This window comes from Camarhynchus parvulus, chromosome 5, assembly GCF_901933205.1.
Source record: "Camarhynchus parvulus chromosome 5, STF_HiC, whole genome shotgun sequence".
Lineage (NCBI taxonomy): Eukaryota > Metazoa > Chordata > Aves > Passeriformes > Thraupidae > Camarhynchus > Camarhynchus parvulus.
Window position 1 is genome coordinate 3,455,186 of NC_044575.1, and position 20,241 is coordinate 3,475,426.

Below are 20,241 nucleotides of genomic sequence, written 5' to 3' on the forward strand. Positions count from 1 at the left end.
TGATCCTGTTCCCTGGATTGCTAGTTAGAACTGAGGATTATCTTAATTAGAGATCTCCAGCAGGTGCTAAGAGACCAGGATCCAAACATGAATTTATAACTTTTGTACCTGATGGAGCCATGAGTTGGAGGGGTGACTCAGTGGCTCTGCTCCTGCCTGGATGCTGCACAGAGTGTGGCTGGGGGAAAAGAAAGGGAAAAAAAGGGTGGGAGTTGGGCAGATTTCTGCGTTCCAGGGCAGGAGTCGTCTTGCAGCTGAAGGAAAGCTTGGAGGACTTCTGAGCTCACCCAAGGCACTTGAAATTTCATTATGCCATTAAGTACAAAGCAATGTAATACTCAAAACTGAGTATTTAAAGAGTTTACAAGCATGTACTTATTCATCCTAGGAAAAAAAAGGCGGTGGTAGGTAATTATTATATGTGTCAGCTAAATGTCTGCGGCCTACAAATTCCTCTCACACGGTCTGGATTTCTGGAGTTTCTATCAAAAACCACACCCCTTGTAATTGATAAAGTTGATAATCTCATTATTATGAGCAACCTTGGGGAAAACATCTGAGTTGCCTGAATTCATGTTGTTCATATTCTTATCTCTGAGCAGCTGCTGGTTCAAGCCAGCCATGAAAGATTCAAATTTAATTAAGGCTTTTCATAGTTCTGAGGAACATCTTGCTCACAGTGAAGATGGCTGTTAAATATTATGTTCCTTTGGACACAGTAACTTGTAGTTTTACATAGAGAATGTAGGCTAAGAAATTTGCAAGGGATATTGGCTCTGAGCACAATAGCTCTGCCAGAGATTTTTCATTTTATTTGGAATGCAAATCTCAGATTAGGATGTACAGTGCAAAACTATCTTAGCAAAATAAATTTCAGGAATTCAGACCAGTTTGCTCTGTCTGCACTTCCTGGAAGATGTCATTACGTAGGCAATTATAACAAACAGGGTTGCAATATCTCTGTGGGCTGGGCTCTAAATTAATATGAGCATGTGGCTTAGAAGGGATGGCAATAATTTTGACTTATGTCTGCTTAACAGTAAAACTTCAGCTATTAATAGCAAGGAATTTTCACTGCTCAGGCAAAAAAGTAAATTCTATTCTTCCTAGAGATCTGAAAAGGTGAGTAGCCTGGTTCTTGTATTTTGCTGGCATATGAATTAATCTAATAAATCCTGCAGGTTAGAATTTGCCTATACTGACTCTTGTACTGTAATGTGAGAGGTAGCTTTTGTGCAGTCCTGAGCAAAGCTGATTTTTTTTTTTTAATATCTGTATATATTTACATAAGTAAATAAGTCATGCATATGTTGATGTCATTCAGGAATGAAAACTGTAAAAACATTTGTAATTAAAATACCAGCAAATAGATGGATCCTGTTTGAGGGGCTGTTACAAATGTCTTGTTATTAAATAATATTTTTTAAAAATCCATAGAAGATATTTCTGTAGAATTAGATCAGAAATGGTAGCTGAAAGCCCAGGAGATCTAACAAGCTCTTTCATAATACTGCTCAGAGCAGCCAAACTGTAAGGAGGGAGTGTCTGGGAAAGTGAGACTTGCCTGGAGCACACACAACAGGTCTGTCTAGAAAAAGATGTCGAGCAAGTAATATTACATTATCTCTCTGGAGCAAATAACATTGCTTTTATTAATAAATCCTTGTTTGATCAGCAGGTTTTGCTATAGCTTAATGCAGTTAGGCAGCAAAGCCTCAGTGCGTACAGGTGAGAAAATAGGCTGTGGAGGCAGGGAGGAGATTGGAGATTCACTTCTGGTGGAGTTTTTCAGCAGAACTCTCTGGGTTTTGCCAAGGCTTTGATGGGAGGTTTTTTCCATCAGTGAATTTTCAAGTTTGTAATGCAGTGTATCAGCATTTTCTGTGCCTTTGTCACCACAAGTGATGAAATACTGTATCAGATGTTAACAAGAAATGTAGTCCTGCATTTCTTGTTTGAACAGCCGTGCGCTGCTCCAGTGGCTTCCAGCACAAATAAAATCATGGAGTGCAGCATAGAATTAGGAACTCTGTGCTATGTTTAGCGTTCTTCACTCTTTTTCTGCCTTCTAACTCTGAGCCAGAGATCTACTGCCCTGATTTCCCAACAGACCTGGTGGCCATGCACTCCTGGGAGAATGGCATGGGAGCCTTGGTGCCCCTCTGGCACCTGGTGGCCGCCTGTAGGTGGATTTCCTGTCACTGAGGTGATTATTCCCCGTGGGATGGCTGCTTTGAACTAGAGGAAATACTGCAAGGAAGGAGGATCATTGCAGCTGAGAGGGCTTTGGTGGCCTGTGATGTGGCAACAGAGCATGGAAGTCTCCCAAAAACCAGCAAACGGAAGCAGTGCGATTGGGGGGAGTGTCTGGAAAGTTCACGTGTGAAAGAAAGCACTCTGAAATTTTAAGTTTATATCAGCTGACTTAATGACTTTCCAGATTATTCTGAGCACAATTTATGTTATTTCCAGTGCCATTAAATGAAATATTTGGGTGACATGTACTTTGGTTAAATTTAGCATCGCTTGAACTTAAGAGATTATTTTGACAAAAAAACTGAGGGACCAAAACCACTGCTTCATTTCCATTAATCTGAGCCTTGGGTGGCAGTGAGCATGAGGCATTCTCACGTTGCTCTTCAGATCAATGTGATCTGAAGTTAAATCGTGGCTTACCCACTGTGGCAAGCTGTAAATGGCAGAGTTCAAATGAGAATGTTGCAGTTCCTGACTCATTCCTGCATCTGTCTCTCTGGATCCTGGCGTTATCTACATTAACTGGAATCAACACAGGATGCTGATAACACAGAGGTTCTTAATAAATTAGCTTTCTTTGAAGAAGAAACCCATTTCTTTGAGAAAAACCCATGTCTCAGGATGCTTAGTTTTCAAAAGAAAATAATTTTGGTTGGATGGTACGAATTTTCATTGTAATATTTATTTCAATTCAAAACTACTTGAATTCTTAGCACAAGTAATCCCATGATAAACACATATTTGTGGCATTTCAGTAGCATTGGAATCACAGGCCCATTGCATTTACAGCTACCCACAACCTGACTTGTTTCAAGGACATCTCTGTCCATTGTCAGGCTGATGTCTTTGGTGACAGCTGCTAACATGGAACAATTTTAAACCACAGCTCTTACAACTCGCTGTGAAAAAAAAACCACTGAATGCCGAGAGACTGAATTGCAGCCTTCATGGAGAAGAAATCAAAATACTGTGAGCCTTTGTGGGCTCTGTGGGTGCAGTGAGCTGTGCTGGAGCCCTGTGAGCCACATGCACGGGAGCCACCCCTGTTTCCTCTCTGTGTGGGCACTGCTCTCGTGCCTCAGCCATGAAGTGATGTGCAAAAGGGGATTTCTTCACTGGCAGTGAAATGGACTGCATAAATTCTTCTCCCCTTTGAAATGTCATCTGTTGGCAGCAGCAGCTGCTGCTTGACTTAGAGTCCAGCAGCACCAGCTCACAAGCAGGGACTCATTCTGGAAAGTTTTTCTCTTTTCTTTTTTTTTTTTTTTTTGTTATCCCCAGTGTCAGAATGTATTTAATCCTGTTTTATAGTAGCAGCAGTAAATTCAGAGAACTTACTAATAACCAAATACCTGGGGCATTTTGGTTATTTGAACAGAAAAAAATGGGATTTTTGGTGTCATGAAAGAGATGGTGATGCTGAAAAGACTGAATATTTCAGAGTTTTCTTTGCTCTTAAGGCAAAAATCAAAAAGCAGACTTCCTAGAGATTTCTGTTGTAGGAAAGACATGTTCTGCCCCATGTCTTCATTCCTTCATTGAACCTTAGTCAATCCTCTTTTTTCCCCACATAGGAAAAGGCTGAAATGCACTGAATTTGAATCTAGGAAACCATTGTTAAGGATGAGGAGCAGGAGAATCTTGGGTTTCCAGTATTTGAAATTCTTTGGGATTTTTTTTTATTTGCATTTGACTGTTTTAATATAATATCTTCCAAAAATTAATCAGAACTCCCAAGTCATCTATCAAAAACAGGAACAGATTTTTAGGTTTCTTATTATTGGGCTGTATTTTTGTATCACTAGGCTGCATTGCTAAGCTGTAGCATGGCTTTGGTTTGTGTAGCCTAATGCATAATGTGACAGTGGCATATATTTTGCCATCAGGCTATTTAGTGTAATACTTATGGTTTATTCTGTCTTTTCAGGAGAGGGAGTAAAGATCTGAAGAAATCCCAGAGGATGGCTTCTGATGCCAGTCATATGCTGGAAGCAGCTTTGGAGCAAATGGATGACATCATTGCAGGTACAGCAATGCATTATTTTACACCACACTGTCTTGAGATTTAACTGTGTCTGGTTTGCTTTTTAATAATTATTCCAAATTTATTAGGTTCTCTGTCATGCAGATTTCACTGTTAACACTCTGGTTCAATAGTTGTGTGGAGAAAGCTGAAAGCAAAATAAAGCAAGTAAAATAAGGCCTAAAATTTCCCCTCAGACAGGTGAACATTCAAGTGAGAGAGGTTTACTTAGCTTTAGTGCTTTTATGTTTACTTAAACACATCCTCAGCCATGTGGCAACATCCAAATGTTAGTTTTGTATTTCAATATGAGTTTAAGAAGTTTTCACCAAGTCTTCTGGCTAGCTGGATAACTTATAGCTGCATCAAACACCTGCACATAGAGATGTATAAAAATATGTGTGCATCAATAAAAACATACATAACTTTTATTATGCCCTGAGGTTTGTGCTCACACACCATGCAGCAGGAGCTCCCTAAAGGAGTGCCAGGGCAGGGCCATGATCTCACTTGTGCACAATGGGGAAGAATTCACAAAAGCTTTAGGAATCTCAATAGGGACACCCAAGCTGAGCCTTCCTCCCTGGTGATGGAGTCGATGGCATCAGCCTCTTGTTGCTGCAGTTGTGCTGCTCCTTGATCTTCCTCCTGCTCTTCTAGGAAAGCTCTCTGTCCAGAGACTGATATGGGCCTTTAAATGTCACCATCAGGCTAGATCACTATCCAGGTTTTTTAGCTTAAACAATCACTAGGGTTTGGTTTGTTTGTTTTTTGCATCCTCATATGAGTCTTCAATTTATTCTATATGTGCAAGCTTTAACAGACTGCTCAGATGCACAGAACTGTAAATATGAATATGGGATAGATATAACTGGAGTGACTTTTCACACTGATGGAAAAAGTTCTAGGTGAATAGGAAAAATCACACATATATTTCCTTGTCCTGAGTGCAAAACCTTATTCTAACAAGATTTTAACCAACAGAAGTTAACTGGGATTTTATTTTTTCACACCTAACAAAACAGCATAGACAGGGAAGCATTGAACTTACCTCAGATGTATAAGAAGAAAATAAGAAAAGCAAGTCCCAAACCATAATTCATAAACTAGAGAACTGCAATACTTTTTGGCCACTGGGATGCCATGGAAGCTGTGCTCAGAAATCACCTGCACACAAATGAACTCAGTGTCTCTCTTCAGTGGTGATTTATACCCAGCTCTGCACACACTGGGGGAATATCATGGATGCACCGGTGGTTCCACTCTGCAGAAAAAGCAAGAGACAGAAAAAAGAGTCACTCTATTTAAATTGATTTTCAGATTAGAGACTTTCTTTTTTCCCCAGGAGCCATCAGTCGTGATGCAAGTCCTGGCTGTGACAGTAGGTCTTTAGTGCTGGGTGTTTTTTCATGGTTTGGAAAGATAGCCTCCTAATATGTGATATAACTGATTAAATAGCAATATATGACAGCCTAAGAAAATAAAATTTTTCCTAAGTTTTGTGTCAGAAAAATAATTAAAGCCAGAAGACAGCTTTTCTTTTGGTTCAGTGGTTGGTTGGTTGATTTTAGTCTTCTTTTCCCGGCTCCTTTTTCAGATTGTTTGTGCCATACCATTTCAGGGTTTAATCTTGATAAATAAGGAATAAAATTAAATTTTCCCAGGCTTTCAAATGACATCACTTTTGCCCCCATCACTTGGCTGTCTTGGTGGTGTAGAACACTAAGGCAGATGTTGGAAGAACTATTCCCTGGAAATCAGCTAATCACAGCTGTTCTGCGCTGGTGAGCAAGCCCTAAAGTAAAAAGATTCAGGCATAAATCAACTGCAGTGGCAAGTGGAGTTTATTTCCACTGTGGTCATGAGCAACCTGTCCAGGAGAGCTGACTTTGTGACTTTGCATTACTTATATTTCCAGTCTGATGTCCACTGATAGGCAGCATAACATTGAGAATAGGCTTATATAAAATATCTGATGGGAGAAGAAACAAAGTATTTCCCAGCCAGGGCATCTGTCAAGCCTCAGGGATGTTAATTGAATGCTTCCCATATGATTTCAGTATGATATCTACCTGTACTAACAAAGAAACATACTGATTTACTCCTACACTTAGGGGAAAACTCAGTTGTTTGGAAAGGTTTTTGGCCTTATTTCTTTATTATTTTCTTTTGCCAGGAATAGATAAAACTTTTTAAGACAGATTAAGTCTGTTGTCATTCTCCTCTAGCCAATGTTCTGTGTGTTCCAGAACAATTTCTTGAATATTCTGGCATGACTGAAGGACCAAGTAGATCTGCTGGAGTCTATACTTGGATACAGCTGTTATCCCAGTTTGTCTGAAACTGAGGCACACAATGATAATTCGAGTTTGACTCTCCCTAATTCAATCCAGTAAGCTTCAGTATGCAGTTGGGGCAGGGACTGGAAAACAGGAATTGTCTCTGGTCCTGTATGGTGGTGAGAGAGAATACAAGGTAGAAAACCCCTTTGAAAGGATGACTGTGATACTGTACTGAAACTTTCTAACATCCTTAGGGTACAAGCATGGAGAAACATCAGAGCAAAACAATGTATGTAGTAAAGAAGCTGACAGCAATTAGGAATTATTCAAATATACACAATCACACAATACACATGTGAAATTAGACAATTATCAAGCATTAAAACACTGTATGTCATCCCACAGTCTGCAACAGCTGATAAGCCTCAAATCAGTGGAGAACTGGGAAATCATGTCCAGATAGTGATTCTCCAAGCTCACTTTAAAAATAGGTTCAGCTCTCATATTGATAAGGTCAAATTGCCAAGCCAAAATGATTTGAATATTATTTTTGATGCAGAAAACATCAGGGTTTGTTTTCAAACATCCCATCCAGGTAGAGCTTCAAATACAGGAAAAATCATCTGTACAGATGTAGCTGCTCTCAGAGTTGACAGAAAACAGCAAAAAGTCATTTTTTTAAGAGCTTGTGCTATTTCAATTCACTGTATCCAGATTCTATGGACATCTCCAGGATTCAAAGACCTAAGTTTATCGAAGTAAACTTAGGTAGCTGATAAAAAAGACATTTTCTTTTGCATTGAAGCCTGAGTGAGTACTGGGAGAGCCACATGCTTCTGTTGGCCTCAGAAACTTTTAGGCACAAAGTTAGCATCACTCCCATTTTAGAGAATTGGGAAGTCCAGAGATGTATTTCTGACATTTTTTAGCTTTTGAAGCTTGAGTATAAATGTATATATACACATGCAAAAAAGGGAGCATCCTATCTCTTTAATCAGCCCTCATTTCTTTTGTTACCTCCATTATCAATAAAATATTGGATTATGGCCATTTAGGGTAAGAACTGGGTATATGCAAATATATATCACAAGTATTTACAGATTTGCACTTTTAGCCTTCCAATTCTATAAGTCCTACCCTGTGGTGGTGTTCACAGGGGTCCCAGGACAAGGGAAGAGATGAGGATCTGGCTCCATGTTTCAGAAGGCTGATTTATTATTTTATGCTATATATTGTATTAAAGAAAATGATATATTAAAACTATACTAAAAGAATAGAAGAAAGGATTTCATCAGAAGGCTAGCAAAGGAATAGAAGGAATGAGAATAAAATCTTGTGACTGTTCACAGCCTCAACACAGGTGGCTGTCATTGGTCATCAAGTAAGAACAATTGACATGCTGGGTAAACAATTCTCCAAATCTCATTCCAAAGCAGCAAAACATGGAGAAGCTGAAGCTTCTCAGCTTCTCAGGAGAAACGATCCTACCAAAAGGATTTTTCATAAAATATGTCCATGACACTGCCCCTTGCTCCAGGAGGTAACATCTCTCATGCATGATTCTGATTAATCCAGCCAAGAAGTCTCAGTGCAGCACAAAACCTATTAGTGCTCAGACTGCATGAGGGGAGGATTGTGAGGCAAGATTAACAAATTGAATTTCACTGGGCCTGATCAAATTTGACAGATAGGTCAGTGTTCCCAAGTCTTTTATGCCTCGGTACATCTGTACTGATAACCCGCCCTCATAGCTATATAAATTAGGCACGCGAAATGATTAGCCTTATTTGACTAAAATAGCAAAAAGGGCTAATGTGATTGTCAATGCACATCACTTAGCCATTAGCTGGAGAGACTTGCACTCCAAACAGAGGCTTCCTCTATAAAAAAGTACCATATATCAGTTCCATCTACTCATTCTTCATTTAAGGTGCATAACTTTGGCGTTGTTTCCCTCTGAGCTTTAACCAAGTCATTACTTCTCCTTTTATTTAGCTTGTACCCATTTATTAAGATGTGTTTCTTTGTAGGACTGTAGATTTTAGTTATTTTTCTTTGCAATATCTCATAACAAATTAATTCAGTTTTTATTTTACAAATATTTTATATCAAACTGCTTCTCACCATCATCAGTTTGTAAATCCATTATTTCCCTTTGTGATTAATGACAATTAACTGTAAAATCTAAAAACTCCCATCACAATATATGTTGCTACAGTCTCTTCAAATTCACCAAGTCATCGCTGTAATTACTGAGTTTCCTTTTAACCAGAGCTCCTGCAATTACTGCTCACTGGAAAATAATGAGAAAGTTAGATGTGTAATCACATGTGTCTGTATCAATGCTTCAGTATTAGCACAGAAAGATTAAAAAGTAAATACAATTAAAAAGTTGAGCAAGGAGTATTCATGTTTGAATTCCCTTCTCCTGAGCTGGCAGAATGTTGGTGTTCAGCTCATGGCTTTGGCTGCTGTGTTAGAAACCCAGCACTGCCCACAGCCTTGCTGGAAAAGGGGCCTCCAGAGGAAATTGCACTTCAGAGATAAACAGGCTTTTAGTTCAAGTTTAATGTATTTTCCTCATGGGATTTACCAGCCAGAATTTGAAGGAGGAGCTGTTAGTGGGGATTATTAAATCACCTCTAATAAGTGATTAGAACTTGGTTTCTACACAAAAAAAGAGTACTGCCACTCACTTGAACTCCTTTGGATGGGCTTTAGGTTCTGTGGAACAAAGTTTTCACTGAGTTCCTAGATAAATAAAAGGAAATCACAGTATTTCCTGGTGACCTCATCCTTCACCCCTGAATAGCCACATGTCATCACAGCATTCATTCAGTCTCACAGCCCTTGAACTGAGGAGGATGGACACCTCTGTTCTGCTTCACGAGGGATTGAAATTGTGCAGACAGGACAGAGAGCACTTAATCCTATTTTTGTGTGTTGGGGAGGTGCTGGTGGGTCTCATTTGAAGTCCATGCTGGGTGACATGCAGCTGATGGGCACAGCTGGGACTGTGTAGTGTGGCTAGAAAATACCTTCTACTTGTTCTTTTCAATTCGTTCACTTCCAAACAGTTTTATGTTTTTATCACTTAAGTCCTATTCAAGGTTCACAACACTTTCAAACTCAAAGTTTGGTTTCTATGGTAAAGGTGTATATCTTTATAATAGGAATCTTTGAAATTTCACTTCAGAGCACTGAACTGACTATTTAAAATAATGCTGAGCACAACAGAACAATTTAAATACTAAGCAATACTAAGATCAGATTAAGTGGACAACAACAGTTTTCTTGCATTTTCTAAATAAATTACAATTGTGTTAAAAGGCTATGCTTCAGTCATGATTAGCGCATTTCCTTTTTATTTTCTGTTATTTTTCAATCAATGATTTAGGCTATTTTTTTCTGAACAAAAGAACTAATATACCTAGAGCACTTATGTATCTTGTTACTGCTATGCATTAAGTAAGGCGAGCATTTGTGAAGTTATAATATTGTGGCTTTTTTAACCATTAACTACAGTGTGTTTATGCATAGATCTTACAGCAGTAGAGATAGGAAAAAGGAAATTACATAGAAAATTGCTTGAAACAAGGTCTTTGATAGAGGAATATGTAAATTCCTGTCATAACAGTTCCAGAAAACTTTGCTTCAAGAATGAGGGGGGCTTGAGGGGAAAGGAAAGATAAAAATTGTGTGTGACCTCTAAATATCCAGGATATTAAAGGAGGAAACAAAAAAGCTGAACACAATATTTATGGTTTATAATTTGTGGGGTTTTATTTTTTTACTACTTAAAATTTGTATAAGGTGCTGACATTTATTTTCAGATACTTGACTTCAGAAAAGCTGATTAGTTAATTCCTCGGATATCAACAATAACTTATTTACAGCAATTAAAAATATTTTAAACATTTAAAAATAGAGCAGTTCATTGTTTTTCTCTTTACTCAATTAATCATTTTTCATGCCAGGTCTCTGTGGCCTTGCCTTTAATTTTGTTAACAACACCTAAAACAAACTTACATATTTGAGTAGCCATTAGAGCCATTTGTTACTATAACCAGGTATTTATTAAGACTTTTACACGTGCTGTAGCCTTCAGGTTCAGACTTTGCATAAGTGTCCAGGTGCATTTTTGTTTTAAAAGCATGTGAAAAGCAGGGCACCTTGCATGCTGCTTTATGCCTGTGCAGCGCTGGCTGCTGATCCCTTCCCCAGGGTTGCCAGAGCAACCTGACCTTTGGAATTTCTTCAATTCTGAGTGCTTCACTTTGCAAGAGGTCACTACAGCTGTCCCCAGACAAGCTTCCCGTTCTCACTTTCTCAAAATCACGGGGCTCTGAGCACAGGATGGACAGGGCAGCCTCTCAATATTGCTTGCAGGACTGATGGATTCCCTCTGCAAACAGGGCAGAACTGCAGAACCTACAGAGCTGAAAGCACTGGGAGCCTCTTTCCTATAAATACATAATTATTATCTAAAAAAGAGGTGTTTAAAATTGTTTGCTGTAGGGTCCTTTGAAGGTCCAAGTCAAACTGATTTACTGATCTATTTGGTCTTTAACTTCCCTTGCGAGTGTTTCTGCTTTTCCAGCAAAACCACAAAATTAGAAGTTTTCTTGAAAATGGGAGTTAAAACTAATTCAAAATGGAAAAATACTTACAGTTTAAATACGCTACTTTAAACTTTTTATTCCTGACAAGAGATAGGGGTTTTTTAGTATAGAACATCAGAAATGCTGTAGTGTCCTAGACACTTACACCAGCTTACCAAACTGCAGCAATGCATTTGCAATTACACCAAGTAAACTCCACACATCAATGCTGGTTTTACTGAGTTTTGAGGAAGGACTGGAAAGAAACAGAAACATAAATAGCTGCAGATACAACATGTGGCAAAGAAAGGCAGTTAAACCATGATGGCCAAAACCCCATGGGACTGAAAATCTGAGACACAAAGGTCCTTTTGTAGTTTGTATGATGTGATGATTCTTCAGTACATGAGTGAGTCAGTTCTTTAACAGGCAAGTGAGCGGATTGCTAAGACTTAAATTTAAAGGAGTTTGGTATCATTAAATTCAAAATTGTATCTTGTCCACTTCTTACTTTAAGCTACTGAAATTGATTCGAGTCTTTTCAAAAGTGAAAGCTGTGTGATCTTAATGAAAAAACTTTCCTTCACTTCCCCACGAACTGAATGCTCTTACTACTGCTTATTAAAAACAATTACAGATTTTGTGCTAAAAACACTGTTTTACTTACACTAATGGTTTCACTGGCCCTAAATACACTCCTTTTTTATGTGTAATTTAAAAAAAAATTTCTTACAAGTATTTTTTATTCTTTAATAAATGTGTTGATCCTGTTTTTCCTGTGCAATGGAGACTTAGCCCCAAACCTCCATGACAGCTGCATAATCCATCCTCCTTTTTTTTCACCAGGCTGTTTAGCTTGTGTTTCTGGGTAGGAGTGACTTTCTTTGTTGTAGCTGTGTGTGCAGTCCCCAAAAGTGCTGCACATCACAGCTCAGCGTCTAGAAGCTTGTAGGAAAGAAGTCTGAGTAATTACACCTATGATTTGCATAAGAAATTAGAGACAGTTCCTGGAAATTGTCTGAAAGATTCCGTGTGTGATTGTAGGCAGAGCTCAGCTGAAAATCATCTGAGCTGCGTGAAGCTCTCATCTGAATGTGGTCATTAGTGTTTTTAGGTTTGGAAATTTTTTCCTAGGGCTTCCTGCTAATCCAGCTTAATAGTTACTTTTCCCTGTAGTTAAAGATCTAAAAGCAGAGATTTGAGGAGAAGTTAATATGAGCTGTGATTCAAAACACACAGTTTGTGATGTATTCTGCATCACAGTATGGGAAGAAAGGGTTGTGAGAGCTCCCTCTTCACTCCTTCTGCAGGAGGCTTAGGAACCAGGAGGCTGAAATATGTCCTGTCCAGCCCTTACTGCTAGTTTTCATAAATTCACATTTTCAAGGCTGTCTTCATGAGGAAAAGAAAACTGTGCTTCAAAGAAAATGGCACTGTGTAATCTTGAAGGAGAGAGGAAGAACTTGGACAACCTAGATGCTCACTGAGTAAAAATTCAGGTAAAAATGTGTTCTCTAGCAGTGTAATGATTGACTGAAAGGCCAGAGGAAAGGTGTGTTTATAACTTTATTCTAACCACTGTTGGTCAGACGGCAATATTGTTACTCATGAATATTTTCAGCTTTATAGAAAGTCATCCTTATCCAGCATAGATGTAGGTTTTGGTGTTTGATGGGGGGCTTTTGGTTTTTTTGCTGATTTGTGATCTAAAGGAGCCAGCTTTCTTAGGAAAATCTCTTTTTAACCACTGATGGTTGAGTTATACATTACCTGGAATTTTTTTTTTCAAACTCAGCCAATTTGAGAATGAAAAAATAGAGAAGAAAAGGATGAATGCAGGGGATCAGAAGTTAAGATGCAAGGGAAAGTGAGAGATCAGACATAACATCTACTGCTAGGAGAGGTGGAAGCTGTGTGAAGGATGAATGGACACAACATGGGCTGAGGAGAGGGGTTTTCAACCTGGCAGGGCTTTTACCTCTTTCTTTACTTGTGCCTAGTAACTTACTTTTGGAAGCTACTGGCAGTGCTGTTTTCTGAATAGGTTATGTATTTGCCCAAAAGGAATGTTTCTTTGAAGCCATTCTGCTAATTGCAAGGAACTCTGAGAGAAAAATGTGCCTGCACGGTCCGGGTGGGAGAAATGAGTCACTTAAAAGTTGTTTTGCTTGTTTTATGACTTATTTTATTCTTTCTGCTTACATATAATGCGCAGCTGCCTTTAAACTCCTTCACTTACTGGCTCTTTGGGGAGGCCAGGAGGGAGCTACTTGCAATGTCTCTGTTTCAACACTTTTTCTCCTTTTCTTTCTTTTTTTTTTTCCTGCTCTTCTAAAGTGAACATTCATGATGAATAATTGTGGTCCAGGAGTACACTAGGAAACCATGGTGTTGGGTATTATATTAACTTCATGACAAAAGATTCCCCTGTGTCCTGTTTACCCCTGGAAAAAGAAGTGAGGTACAGGAAGACTGTGACTTGCTCAAGAAAAAAATTAGTCCTTTTGCAAGAGTTGAAAACTTTAATAATTTTTCCTGAGTAGTGATAAAATTCTGATGTTTGAACTGCATTCTTCCCCTCTTCAGTTATTTATAATTAAGCTACACAGATATAGAGAGCTGTTAATGGTGGAGAATGCTGGTAACAAATAATATTGTGTGGCATTTCTTTGTGTTTTCATTAATCTGCAAGAACATCCAAATTCTTACTGTCCAGTGCTAAAACTTCACGTACTTTGCAGCACAATGATGTCAGGGTTTAAAGCAAGGCAAAGAAATAAAATTATTTACTCCTACACACTTCTGTTTTCCAGGGTGTGTTCTTTTGGTGAGCAGTGCAATCCTACTTAATATGAAACTACATGGAAAGCAAGTAAGAGAGGCAAGCCTGTGATTCATTTGAATTTTAGCAGGAAATCAGGAAGTTTTCTGAATTAAAATGCTGAGTTGGGCTCTGTATTTCTGCATTTCTGTCCCTAGTGCCAAGTGCATTATTTGTTGCATTCAAAGGAGTTCTCCATTTTCCATTGCAGCTAGGAGAATAAAAGGGACCACATTAGCAATCCATAGCAAACCAGTTTTAAAGTAATTCAGCAAAATGTGAGGATGCAGAGAATTCTGCCAGTCTGAACTGTCAGTTGAAGAGCTTGGGATAACTCAAGGCTGCCCATGGAGCATGCCCAGTCTCAGGAAATCACAGAATTCCTGGCTGGCTCTGCCTGTGCTCCAGCACTTTAGGAATTTTATCCTTTATAAAATCGGTTTCTTAAACATGGCAGTCCGTGTGTGTACGTGTTGTTTTCCCTGGTATTTTGGTAGAGGCAAATCAAATGAAGGCATGATGAAATGTGTGAATATCACTGATGTTATACAATTATAATTAATATAATATCACTAATATCACATAATATATAATATTAATATATAATTATGATAATTAATATAATGTCACTGACGTTATATAATATCAGCTGAATTTTCCTGCATCACCTGGGATTGTTTGCTGTGGAAAGCAGATGCTGCCAGGAGTGTTGTAGTTATGATGATGCAAGGATTGAGGCAAGAGGTGATACACAGTGAGTCACTAGGGCTGGTGAACAAAGGTGTTGCCAATACTGTCCTGGAGGAAGTCACAGTGGTACATCTGATGGAGGTGTTTATTTGACTGTATACTGTACCTAGTACAATCAACTGAACTCCTGAACAGCTGTTTTAAATTGTATTTAGCTTGGCTTTTTTCTCACACCTGAAGTATTTGTTGTGGGTCTGTAAGTTTATGTGGTTTTGTTTAGATTGGGTGGAGTTTTGTTTGATTTTTTTCTCTTGTCTATAAATAAAAAATATTCATAAAACTAAGTGGAAAAAATTTGTAGCAGAATGCTCCTTTCAATTTCTCCCATTGCATAAATATTCTGAATTGCCAGTTCATTGCAGGGGTACCCATCACAGCTGATTATGAAATAGCTTTGAATCCTGTCTGATTTTCTAGGGTGAAAAGTGCTTGCTAAGCAAAAAGGAGATACTGGCATGGAGTTTCCCAAAAGAGTGAGAAATGGCACAAAAACCAAGGAATCAATGCCACTTAAGAAGTTAGGGTCAAGTTATCAGTTTGTGTGTGCATCTCTCAGAATGGAACAAACCTCTCTGGCTGAATGAAAAGGAAAGATGGCACTGGTTATATGATCCAAATGGCCCCTTACTCAATTCGGGAATCTGCTATTTTTAGTTTAATAGTTTAATATTAATCTGCATTAGGAGATACAGAACCAAGCTGGCCTGAGTAGCTGAGAGCATAGAAACACATAAGCAAATGTCATTTAGGGGTTAGAGAGCACAAGTCCTGCAGAGCAGACAGTTGATCCTCCCCTGAAAAGGAAGTAATTCCGGAAGCCAAGGCTGGTTTACAGCGTGAGGCTGGCTCCTGTGGCAGCCTTGGAGCACCGGATATTGAGGGAACTTTATCTTGCACATGCTCTTGGCCAGAAATTAAGATGAGATCTTGCACTTGAGGTATTAAAATAAACTCATAAGCAGCAGAAGTCAACAGGATCAAACAGAATATCCTGAGTCAGAAAAGAGATTAAGGTAATATGAAATGCTCCAGTAGTGAAAATGACTGTTGCTTTACCAAAATAAAAAAAGAAAAATCCTGCTACACAGCCTTGAAAAATTCCCAGGAAGGGCTTTTCATTATTTAAAATAGTCAAAAAAAAAAACAAAAAAAAAAAAACCACCATGGATTGTATGGTAGAATTCAAGCCACACAATTTTTTGCAAAGACATGACAGACTACTTTGGGTGACTGAAAGAGTTTTTGGAGAAAACCTGGTTAACATTATTTTAATTTTCCCATAAGCTGTGAGTAAAATTAAGCATTCATTAAATGAGAGACCAAATATTGTCTTTGTCCAAAAACTGGTTGTCATAGGGAATAATATTAGCATTAAATGATCAATTAGCAGTTTGATTAAAAGTTACTTTAGCTATGTCTGTGTCCTAGGACCTCCAGTGTTGGTGTATTCATGAGATGTGTACCAGGCTGCAGGTAAAATGAAACACTGGGTTCAAACACAGTTTGCAATGCCCAGATCATGGTAGATAAATGATCACAGCAGGCAAACTAACACTGATAAATGTGAGGTACTGTGCATTCAAGAAGAAAATCTGAATTCCTTATACATTTTTACATCACATTAGATACATCTGCTCAGGGGGAAAATAAATTTAGGATGTCATACTCAAAGATTTTTTTTCCCTTCGTCACTAACACATAAACTATGTTAAATACAGGATTAAAAAGAATAATAGCAAGGAGATTATTAAAATCCCCTTGTGTGCATCAATTATGTAGTCTTCTAATGAATACTAAATGCTGTGTGGAGCCAGTACAGTGTGAATGATCAAAAACCCAAAAAAATCTCCCATTACATCAAATAGGAAGGGAAATTGTGATTTTTTTTATGCCAGAGAGAACATGAGTGTGTACAATCTATTATACACATGAGGCAATGAATTGTAAATAAAAAGTTTTAAAAGCAGAGCAAATAGAAATTTTCTACCTGACTGCTTCTTAAAGACACAGAGGCATATTAAATTAAATTAAGGTCTGAAATTCAGGACTGAGAAAAGAGAGCTTACTTTAGTGTGCATCTCATTGAAAGACACAGGGTACTAAGAAAATAAGTTTTGGAGATATTAGAATTTGTATTATTTATAATACTTCCATAATTGGGTTATGGTTTTTGTGCCTATTATTGTTGAGAAAAGTAATATTGGTGTTGGAAGACTGGAAGGAGAGAGAGACAATGCAATTTAAAGAGCTTTTTGTAATTTATAAAGCTAGAAAAGTTTCATTTGCTATTTTAATTGCTAACTTTTTGGGTGTCGTTCTCTGTGGGAGAGTTCTACACCTGCTCATGGTCATTTATGTTTTTCTAGATCTGGTCAAAACATGATCTGTTTTGATCCCAGTGTCTTGTCCGAGAGCTGCATCAGTCATTCATTACTGTGCAGTGTGCAGTGTGGGGACATTCAGTGGTGTAGCTGAGAAGTTAGTGACATCTCATGGCAGCTGTGGAAAACTACAGCTGATTTGGGATAAGCTTTGGGATTTATAACTTGGCCATTGCAAACGTGATCTAGGTCAAAAATCTTTTTTGATATGCATGTACAAACCGCTTGCATTTGGTTCTCTAGATTTCATGATTTCTCTAGAGGCTAATTCAGGTATTGCTAAGCCTGAAATGAAGGTTTTCAGCCTGGAGTGAAACTTGTCAGTCTGAAGTCCAAGTATTGTACTGTGCAGTACCTACAAAGGTAGGTATAAAATTAATTTGCCACCTCCAAAGCAATTATATGACATCATTGTCTCTCCTCACTTTGTTTTTCTTTAGGCACCAAGTCAGCCACAGAGTATGCTAACGGTGGCTATGATATTGTGTCACCTGCTCCATCAGTGTACCTGGGCACATTTCAAATTTTGCACCTCCTGGAAGATCTGAAGATGGCCCTGGAGATGCTGGAGGACCCTCAGGAGAAAGAAGCTCTGAGGAACCAAATCCCAGGGGCCACAGCACTGTGTCTGAGGGAGTGGTTTGAGGAGAACCTGGTGAGTTGTTATTTGAGCTTTTCCGTTTTGTCTGCAAACAGGGTTAGGTTGAGTATTTCCATGCTTAAGTAGTTTCCATAAAAACTGAAATCTGCATACTTAGAGAACTGCAGGGGGTGGTGAGCAATAACAGCTGAGGATATCGCTGCTTTATGTACTGATTTCTAAAGCCATGCAGATATAGGAGTAGAAGAAGTTGATAAAAGACCTTACTTTGTCCTTTGGAGAGAGAAGAGATAGTAAAAATGAAGTACAAAAAAAGGTTGCCATTTCTGTGGTTGGTTTTTTTTTTCTAATTTTGTTTGTTTTATTTCACTTTTTGCTGGAGATAACAAATTTATAACTATTTACAAAACTTCTGACTTGTAAACTGTCAGTTTAGAATAGAGTGGCATTGTCTGGTGAAGGGACAGATCCAGACTGGATGATCCTCATTTCCTTTTCCTTGCTGCATTGCCTTTGTTACCAGTATGACAAATCTCCAAAGCATCCTGTACACCAGGCAGGGGGGTAAATGCAGGAAAGCCTTTGCCTCTGAAGGGGAGACATTCCTGTCAGGATAGATGGGGAATGAACCTCTGACTAGACTGGAAAAATCTGAGGTTTTCCAGGTGAGGAGCAGATCCTGAGACAGACCTCAAAAGAAGAGACTCACTGGGTGTAAAGGAAGAGAAACACAAGATTCCCCTTCTCCAAACCTGCCACTGCCAGGGACTGGTAGGATCCTCATGAGTAAAACCTACCTGTGGCTTCCCCAGCTCCAGAAAGTTTCCTGGATTAATGCTTTTCCTTCTGGCTGTGTCAGTGCATGTGACTTTCATGGAACCTTGCCTGTGGCCCCTGGTTTGGTGTTTATGGTCTGCTGGGGCTGCCAGTGCTGTCTGTAACCCCAGTTTGTTTTGTTGTTTGAGCTTGTCAGCTGCTGGCTCCTTGGCATTCTTCACAGAGTGCAGATCTGTGGCTGGAAAATCCTGTTTGGGCCCACGTGAGGGAAAGGAATGAGAATTTGGTCCCAGTTTTGAAAGCTAAAGGTGTAGGCAATGTTTAATTTGCATATACAGTGTTAGATTTTGGATTTAAATATCCTTAGGCCAGCTCTTACCGAATGCTTGCCTGAGCAGAAATTCTAATGATTTTTCTAGTCTTTATGATAGCTAAGAGATGAGTTTAGTGCATAAAAGCCAGATTTTCAGTGTTGTTCACAGTAAAATTGGACCTGTATCAAGAGTAGTATTCATTTGACAAAGCAATTGGGCAGTCTGGATTCAGAACCAAGAAAACAGGGAAGGTGGTGTTTGGAGTACCTCTAGTGCAGCATGGAGAGATAACTGGTTTTAAAATATTCTGCACTGTTCTGCATTGAGGGAGGGTAGTGCACAGCTGCTGTGACTGTTATTTGGAAATGGATAGTAATCTTACGTATTTGAAGACCTTTCTTGAATTTTTTTAAATGCAAATAAAATTTGCAAGCATGCATATAATTTCTGTGGAAGAAAACTGATAAAATTCAGCTCATTAAATGAAATGAAAGAATGCATTTCATAGTTGTGTCCCACACTGAAATTTCCTTCATTCCAGCCCAGAGCTAGGAAACATGACACTTAACATGTGTCATATGCCAGGATAACTGAGGTAGTGAGTTCTAAAGAATGAGATCTCTGCATCTCAGTGAATCCATTCACACTGGGAGCCTCCAAGGCAGTCTGGTCATCATTACTCTATGAAATGCTGGACTATCATTAAAAAAACCCACTCAGATTGGCACATTCTCCACTGTCTCTCTTAAGCATTCTGCCTAAAGTGTAGGCTAATAACTGGAGTGTGTTTTAATTGTTGTATTCAACTGAAAAGTTACATAAAAGATTGCTTAATATCAGTAGCAGTATTTGAATTGCACCCAACATTCTATGTGAAATGTATGCAGCAAACAGTCATGGTGAAATAATTCCTTTGAGATTTTATTGTTTTGAGCTGTTACAGGTTAAATAACAGCTGTAAACGGAGAGGGATTTTCTTTTGTGAGTGACTAATTCCACATCTGTTTATTTTTGGGGTCCATGCACCTTCCTTTGCAGCTGGAGAGCTGCTCTGGCATGTCACTGAGTAGCTTCAGAGGCTACAGCAGTTGCTCTGTTTTTAATATTTTCCTCAAATGGACCATAAAAATATTCCCAACTTATCCTGATTGGGCACCCATTAGAAACTAAAGATACAGAAAGCCGTTCTATGTTTTTAAAAGCAAATAAGTATGCTTCTTTCAAGAAAAGTGTGTTGTTCTCCTTCACTTCAGTGTGTGGTAGAAAATTTTATCAAAAATCATTTCAGCTGCCATGGCTAATCAAGAATACAAACAAAGTGCCTAATGAAAATAATTTGAACGTGTGTTTTGCCACTGCCCCGTGCTGCTTTGCTGGGAAACACAGGAAGGGAAGTCAGAAGGAAGACTGGAGGCTCATTCCTGCTGGATGTTAT

The 20,241-nt window shown here is 38.6% G+C and overlaps 1 protein-coding gene across 8 annotated transcripts in view; it reads left to right on the plus strand.

The window, feature by feature from the left end:
* Positions 1 to 20,241, plus strand: part of PPFIBP2 (PPFIA binding protein 2) — a 92,961-nt gene that overhangs the window by 12,669 nt on the left and 60,051 nt on the right. For all 8 annotated transcript variants that reach the window (XM_030948833.1, XM_030948840.1, XM_030948831.1 and 5 more), the window contains exons 2-3: positions 4,184 to 4,281; positions 17,555 to 17,769. In XM_030948833.1, coding sequence (XP_030804693.1) covers positions 4,218 to 4,281; positions 17,555 to 17,769 — 279 coding nt within the window. In that variant the 5' untranslated portion in view covers positions 4,184 to 4,217. The remainder of the gene's footprint in view (positions 1 to 4,183; positions 4,282 to 17,554; positions 17,770 to 20,241) is intronic.